We start from the raw sequence: 8104 nt of genomic DNA, 5'->3' as shown, positions 1-8104 counted from the left end.
TAATTATTTGCAGGTGAGGTTTTTACCTGGAAAATGTAAGGTATTAACTGAAAAATTATTATGAATAAGTCACTAAAGTGTTTTCGTACAAAATAAATATACAGAAACAGAATTTGCACATATAAACAACCAGAAGACATACGGGAAGACAGATCCACTTAACAACAGATGAAAAAACAAATAGGAATAAATTAACTTCTAGCTACACATTAGGATCATCAACTGGAGGGCTCAACAGACAAAATAACAGTAATATCAAAACAGTGCCCAGGCCCCAGGCCCCAGCCCCAGAAGTTCTAATTCAGTTGGCTCGGGGTAGGGTCTTGCTGTTGTTGTTGGGTGCACTGAGTCCATTCCAACTCATGTCAACTCCATGCCACTGAGTAGAGCTGCCCCATAGGGTTTTCTTTATGGAAGCAAATCACCTGGTCTTTCTCCTGCAGGGCCACTAGGTGGGTTTCAACTGTCAACCTTTTGGTTAGCAGCTGAGTGCTGAACTGTTGTACCACTAGGACATGGGGCCTAGGTGGTATTTTTCAAAGGACCCTACTTGTCAAAAATCTGTATGAAGAAAACTTAGAATACTATTGGGGACTATATAAAAGAAACTTAAAGGGAAAGACATATTTTTATTTAGAGTGACTGAATATAATAAAAAATTCCACTCTCACTACACTAGGCTATACGTTTAATACAAAAAAACAAAACAAAAAAAATAGTTTCATAAAAACACTGACAGGATTATTCATTTTTGGAACTAGACAAACTGATTCTAAATTTGCGTGGAAAAGATAAGCAAGCAACAATAGCCAGGATACTTCTGAAAAAGAAAACTGATGAGAAGGGACTAGTCCTACCAGATATTGACACACATTAAAAGTTATAATAAGTAAAACAGACTGGTCCAGTGGAAAAATGTTCAGAAAGGGCCCAAATGTAAATAGAACTCTGGTATATGATAAAATGATATTTCAAATCAATGGGGGAAAAGATAATTTACTCAATAAAAGGTGTTATATAATAAAGTGATATTTCAAACCAATGGGAAAAAAGAGTTTACTCGCTAAAAGGTGAACTGTGTAGCCATCTTAAAAACAAACAAAATTGATCTCTAATACTTGATACATCCCAGACGGATCAAAGATTTAAGGGTAAAAAATAAAACTGTAAAAGAAGCTAACAAGTAGTGAAGACCATTAGCTTAAACATGACACAAATAGCAAAGCCATAAAAGCCAAAAAAGATTCATAAACTTGACTACATGAATATACAAATTTCTGCATGTCAGAAACCACAAGAACGAAGTCAAAAGACAAATGATAAAAATGATGAACTGGAAGGGAAAATATTTGCAGCTTCTCTTGTTGTTGTTAGGTGCCTTTGAATTAGTTCCAACTCATAGCAACCCTACGTACAACTGAACTAAACACAGCCCAGTTCTGTGCCATCCTCACAATTGTTGATATGTTTGAGCCCATTGTTGTAGCCACTGTGTCAATCCATCTCGTTGAGTGTCTTCCTCTTTTTCACTGACCCTCTACTTTATCAAGCATGATGTTCTTTTCCAGGGACTGGTCCCTCCTGATAACATGTCCAAAGTATGTTAGACAAAATGTCACCATCCTCGGTGTACCTGCTTCCAAGAGAGACTTTATTCTTCTGGCAGTCCATGGTATGTTTAATATTCTTTGACAACACCATAATTCAAATGCAGCAGTTCTTCTTTGGTCTTCCTTATTCACGGTCCAGCTTTCCCATGCGAGGCACTTGAAAACACCATGGATTGGGTCAGGTGCACCTTAGTTCTCAAGATGACATATTTGCTTCTCTCACAAAGAGCTAATATCTAAAGTGTTCTTGTAATAAAAAAAGACCAACAATTTAACAGAAAAATAGGTAAAGAAACAGGAAAGGTCATGGTAAAGGAATTTCTGGTGGCTATTAAATATATGAAAATATGATTACCTTACTCATAATAAGAAAAATAAAAACTACAGTAAAATAATAATTATCAGGTTGGCAAAGGAAAATTTTTTTGAAAAATTGTTTTAGGTAAAAGTTCACAGCACAAATTAGTTTCTCATTCAAAAATTTATACACAAATTGTTTTGTGACATTGGTTATAATCCCTGCAATTAGTCGGCACTCTGCCCTCTTTCCCTCTCCACCCTGGGTTCTCAGTGTCCATTCATTCAGTTCTCCTGTTCCTTCCTGCCTTCTTGTTTTTTTGCTTTTGGGCAGGTGTTGCCCATTGGGTCTCCTATACTTGATTGAACTAAGCACGTCCCTCACGTGTGTTTTTGTTTGTTTTATAGGCCTGTCTAATCTTTGGCTGAATGGTGGACTTGAGGAGTGGCTTCATTTCTGAGTCAGCAAGGTGTCTGGAGGCCATAGTTTTGGGATTCACTCGAGTCTCTGTCAGACCAGTAAGTCTGAATTTTGTTCTACATTTTTCTCCAGCTCTGTCCAGAACCCTCCAAGATAAACATTTTTGGTAATATACTTCATTGGTAAGGATGTGAAGGCATGCACTGCAGGTGGCAGTATAAATTGGTATAACTTCTTTAGAGGTAACTGGGCAATATTTAGCATAATTTTGCTAGATATACTCTTGACCCAGCAATTCCACTTCTAGGTATCTATACTGTTCCAAACCAAACCCACTGCTGTCAAGTCGATTCCGACTCATAGCGACCCTATAGGATAGAGTAGAACTGCCCCACGCAGTTTCCAAGGACCGCCTGGTGGATTCGAACTGCTGACCTCTTGGTTAGCAGCTGTAGTACTTAACCACTACGCCACCAGGGTTTCCATTTATACTGTTAGGTGGGAAAAAATAATACGTATGTTTGCTTAAAATGTGTATATAAGAAGGATACAACAGTTGCCTTTGAGGAGGGGAACTTGGTGGCCAGGGGACTGGGAAATGGGCGAGACTTCAAGCTCAGTGTTAACCTTTTTGTACCTTTTTGAAGCATGTACCTTGTGCATATAATACCTATTTTAAAAAATAATAATAAAGTCAGTCACTGCTGGGGTTGTGTACATTGTCTACATCCCGTCAAATACTCAAAAATAATTATTCTATGGCTCATGTGTAATAATCCATAAGTCTTACGATATTCTATTATTATTCAGAGGAAAACAGCTTTATATGATAGTAGCTGCTCCCAACCTTTTAATATTTTCATGAAGTTGTTAGAAATTTTTAAGAATGAGGTTTTAATAGTAGCCATTTTTGAAAGTATATAATTCTTCAATCACTGGCGTTTTGTTTTAAAATACAATGTTTTGTTTTAAAATATAATAAATTCCTTAAAAGTTACTAAAAATCAGTAATGTTAGAACTATAGTATTTAAAATATATCATTGATTGATTATGATCTTTTAGCATATTGATAAGTAGCTACAGAACATTATTTCCTTATTTTTGTTCAAACTCTTGGATTAGTGGGCTTTTAAGCCACTGATTGATTGCACTTTCGTACTTTGTTGGTTCTTTCAGCCAGTCCTGATGCCACCTAAGGTTTGCTATAACATTTGAGTAGTTCTGCCCCAGACTTTGTTTCCAGTTGATAAACTGTTCTTTATTGTATTGGTGGACAGAAGCAGAAACTTTAGGGTAGTTTATAATGGAACGAAGCTTCTGATCCAAAGAATAAGTAATATCTGGAAATTCTGCAGCAATGTTTGTTAGTTCATCTGGATCTGAGGAAAGATCTGAAAAAAAAAAATACCTGTCAAAATCGTTACCTGCTAAAAAACATTTTTTGAGAATGTTTCTCTGAGAACATTCTATGACAGATACTGTATTAGAATTTTAGTTTCTCTTATTGTAATAAATGTAGGACAGTATAAATGGTAGAATAATATGCCAAATGTTAACAGCTCTCTAACGTATGCCACAGCTATCTGCCTTCCTATTATCATCTTGCTCTTCTTTGTTTCTTATCCATTCTTAGATGGCAGGGAAAGTCAAACCTTAACTAACTTAGACCCAATTCTTTCTGTTTTTAATGTCCTGCCTACTTTGACATGCAGAGAAAAAATTTATTAATGCTTATATTGTCCCATTTCAACAGCTCAAAACTTTCTAGATGTAAGAATTCCTGATATTAGCTAAGACATGTTTTTGCAACTTCACTTAGTCTTAATTTTCCTTATATATCAGCATATTGCTCTTGGATTATTTGAAAGTTACATTCATCAGTACTGTCCATTTGAACGAACAGCCATTGGGGGAAAAAAAATTTCTCTCAACCATCACTAGCAAGAAAGTAACAATAAATATTTCAGATACATAACACTCTTTTTACATATGATGTGGGAAGACAGCATGTAACTAGGATGCCAATCTAATCGGAAAAAAGCAAATGAAAGATGACTTAAGAAACGAACAACATATGTAGAGGAAAACCCTCCCATGGGCCTATCTGAGTACATTACCCAGGAGGCCTCTGAAGACATACATGGCTTTGCTAGGTGACTTCAGATGGCAGCTCTTTGGGAAAGGAAGTGAATGAATAAACCCTAAAGAATGAAGAAAGGACTAGCTCCCACACTGATCCATTGATAGCTGTATCTGCCTTTTGTAGAACATAAGGACTTCCTTTTGAAGCTAAGAATTTCTGCTCTTAGAGCTAAGGGGGTCAGTCAGTGTGGTGCTTAAAGAATTATTTGTGGTTAATTTTGACATTTGTAACTAAGAAGGAAATTAGGAAGAAATGAGTATTAATAATGGCCTTAGCACATATTTTAAATACAAAATGGGAACAAATGATAAGTAAAACTCTAAATCCAATAATGCTGTTTAAAAATTAATTCATTGAATAGTGAAGCTGGTAGGTATTTTTTATAGTGTGGAAGGGGCATGGGTTTTTGAGTCAGACCTGGGTTGAAATCCCAGTTCTACCACTTACTAAGTATGAGACCTTACACAGGAATCCCAAATCTCTTTGACCCCCTAATAGCCTTCTCTGTAACATGAGGATAATGGTATAATCTTGTAGGGTTGTGGAGAAGGTTAAATAATATATGTAGGAAGTCAGGCTCCATAAAATAGGTGTTAATCTTCTGAAGCAGCTAGAGCCAAGAGACAATGACAGGATCTTGACTGCTGATTGGAAAAGATAATCATGAGTATTAAAAGCCATCTTCATCAGAGAAATCAGTGGTTTCCATTACAAGACCCAGATCAGAAGCCTTAACGGCACTTGCTCTGAAATTCTGATGCTGATTTGCAAACAACCTACTCCTCACAATGGCAACCTTGTATATAGTTGTCTCAGCTTGAGAAGCAGCAGGTATTCATTTATTAATGATTATTGGATCTCTTGAGCAAGGCTGTGTAGGTCAGGTCATTGCATGTAATATTACACTTGAAAAAAATGTATCAAATTTACCAAAGAGTTGAGGCAACACTGAAACACCATCAGAGTAGGCTATGTACTTCCATTGGTTCGTTCGAAGCATGTAGGTGGAAGCATTCACATTACATCCATGGAATTCACTCAGGATCCAGGGTGGATGTAGGTATTCGAATTTGTGTTCGTTCTTAAATGTTTCTGATGATAATGGCAACAAAGAGTATCCACTCAGGTTCTGAGGCAGAGAAATTCTGGCAATATCTATGTAGCAAAAACAGCCAAATTAAAAAACAAAACACTCATTTTTATCAGTTGAGCATTCATAAATGACATCATTTACATTTTTTTCCATGTCATCAAAGGTCACAGAGACTAGAGATTGCATATGGATTTTGCAAACAAGGTCACATGGATGGATCGAAATGCTTACTCCACTATCCATGTGACCTTGAACAAGTTATTAACCTCTTGGAACTTCAGTTTCCTCATCTATAAAAGGGAAATAATAACAGTACCTATACCTTAAAGCCCTGGTAGTGTAGTGGTTAAGAGCATCTTTCTCCTGTGGAGCAGCTGGTGGGTTCAAACCACTGACCTTTTGGTTAGCAGCCAAGCACTTAACCACTGAGTCATCAGGGCTCCTTGGAGCAGAGTAAGTGAGGGGTAAAAATTTAAAAGATGAGTTGTGGAGGGGAAGAAACAGTGTTGGGCTCCAAGTCCTGGTTAAAGACTTCAGATTTTAAACTAGAGGATTTTGAGAAGCATGCCATGGTCTGACAGAAGAAGTAACTGCAAGATTTTTAATAAAGAACAATTCAATTTAAAACAGTAAACAGATGGGTTAAAATGCAGACCTGGTGTTAAGGACTGAACTGTGTCCCCCAAAAATATGTATAGTAAATCCTAACCTCTATACCTGTTCTGTCCTACAGGGTCGCTATGAGTTGGAATCGACTCGATGGCACTGGGTTTCATACCTGTGGTTATAATCCCATTTGGGAATGGGATGTCTTTGTTCTGTTAATGAGGCAGGATTAGTGTTTTTAGTCACTCTCTTTTGAGATATAAAAGAGATTAAAACAAGCAAGCCAGCAAGCAGAGAAGGTGGAAGAGAGATGCCAAGCCACACAAAGATCGCCCAGGAGGAGAAACTCAAAAAGACAAGACCTTCCTTCAGAGCCAACAGAGAGAGAAACCCTTCCCCTAGAGCCAGCACCCTGAATTCGGACTTCTGGCCTCCTAAACTGTGAGAAAATAACTTTGTTAAAGCAACCCAGTTATGGTATTTCTGTCATAGCCAGCACTAGATAACTAAGACACCTGGATATGTGTAATAATCTGAAGATAGACAGTATTATATTTCTTCCTGATCATCTGAGTAGATAGGGATTAGACTGGTATTGCAATAAGGCAAACTAAATATTTTGTATGGGGATACATGAAAAATATTAATGGTAATAATAATAATATGTAACATTTAATTGTTTATAATGTCCAGGCATTGTTTTAAGTATGAAATCATTACCATTGTCTTGGTTTTATTAACAAGAAAACTGAAGACTAGAGATAAGTAACTTGCCAAAATTCATACGGTTAGTAAATACTGAAGGAGGGATTTTGAATTTAGGCAGTCCAATACCAGGATCTCAATGCTCTTCAAATATTACACCACAAATTTTGCTTTATAGCAGTCATTCAACTTCAAAATACTTTTCACCCAGTAAGAACAAGAGTCTACCCACCCCCTGTCCACCACCAAGATTTTATAACAAGTCCCGCCCGAACAAGTAGGGCTTTGCAATTTAAATCACTAGCAATTAAACATTCTTTTAAATGCTCCTGCAATTTTATATAGTTATTTTTTCTCACAATTAAAAACAAACAAAAAACTTGGACTTATCTTTTAAACAAGGGGAAGGCAAGTGTTTTCCAAAAAGATCAATTTGTATTAAAAGAAAAAAAAATCACACAAAAAGAAGGAGTTTGAAAGTCAAAATCAAAACAATTTTAATTTTATTTTAAAACTTTCGTTTTTAATTTTAAAAGTGACTGCCTTTATTTCTAACTAAGCTAACCTGGTACCAGGTTATTAGAGAAGAAAACCACATTTTGGAGACTCCTTTTAAAGGATAATCTCTTAAGTAGTTATTTCAATTTTAATACAATAAAGAATTCTTAAATCCAAAATGTTTTTTCCTATTCAAGATATTTCTATCGAAGGTTTTTCGAAGCACTATATTTTATATGATATTTCTAAAGTTCATGGAGTGGAAGGGAAGAGGAAGTCTGGCTTGTGACTTTGAGAAGTTCAACCATGCTCTGTGCAAATGGATTCAAACAAAATAATACATCGACAGTAAAGCTAATAAAGAAAGGACCTTTAGAATTCTAAAAATAGATTATGCTTTATGTCTATTTTAAGCTCCTAATTGGAAAATCACAAAATAACAGGTCCTTTGGGGTTACTTTACCAAAATCTGTATGTTTAGTTATTAAGCAGAGGTCAAACAACATATGCCACCACAGGTCTAATTTTAGAGTTGATTACAATTAAAGTAGTTTTAAACTCTTCCATTCCAAAAGATTGAATTAGACATCAGATTAAAATGTAGCATCGGAATTTTCTTTGCCCTGCTGGCTGTTAACCAAGGCTGTTAACCAAGGTAACAGACACAGCTTTATGCCTGTTAGTCCTGATGTAATTGTTAGAAGTATCCGCTTTCATTTTCAAAAAATGT

General features: G+C 36.1%; 1 protein-coding gene across 2 annotated transcripts in view; it reads right to left on the bottom strand.

The window, feature by feature from the left end:
- Positions 1–8104, bottom strand: part of ARSK (arylsulfatase family member K) — a 52534-nt gene continuing 44430 nt past the window's right edge. The window contains exons 6-7 of one of the 2 annotated variants that reach the window (XM_049868417.1): positions 5403–5627; positions 1–3720 (exon numbers count right to left, since the gene is read on the bottom strand). In XM_049868417.1, the coding sequence (XP_049724374.1) occupies positions 3425–3720; positions 5403–5627 (521 nt within the window). In that variant the 3' untranslated portion in view covers positions 1–3424. The remainder of the gene's footprint in view (positions 3721–5402; positions 5628–8104) is intronic. The other variant, XM_049868407.1, reaches the window with a different exon arrangement.

This window comes from Elephas maximus, chromosome 2 (genome assembly GCF_024166365.1).
Source record: "Elephas maximus indicus isolate mEleMax1 chromosome 2, mEleMax1 primary haplotype, whole genome shotgun sequence".
In the NCBI taxonomy this organism is placed as follows: Eukaryota; Metazoa; Chordata; class Mammalia; order Proboscidea; family Elephantidae; genus Elephas; species Elephas maximus.
The sequence above is the reverse complement of the archived record's forward strand: the minus strand, read 5'-3'. Positions and strand labels throughout refer to the sequence as shown.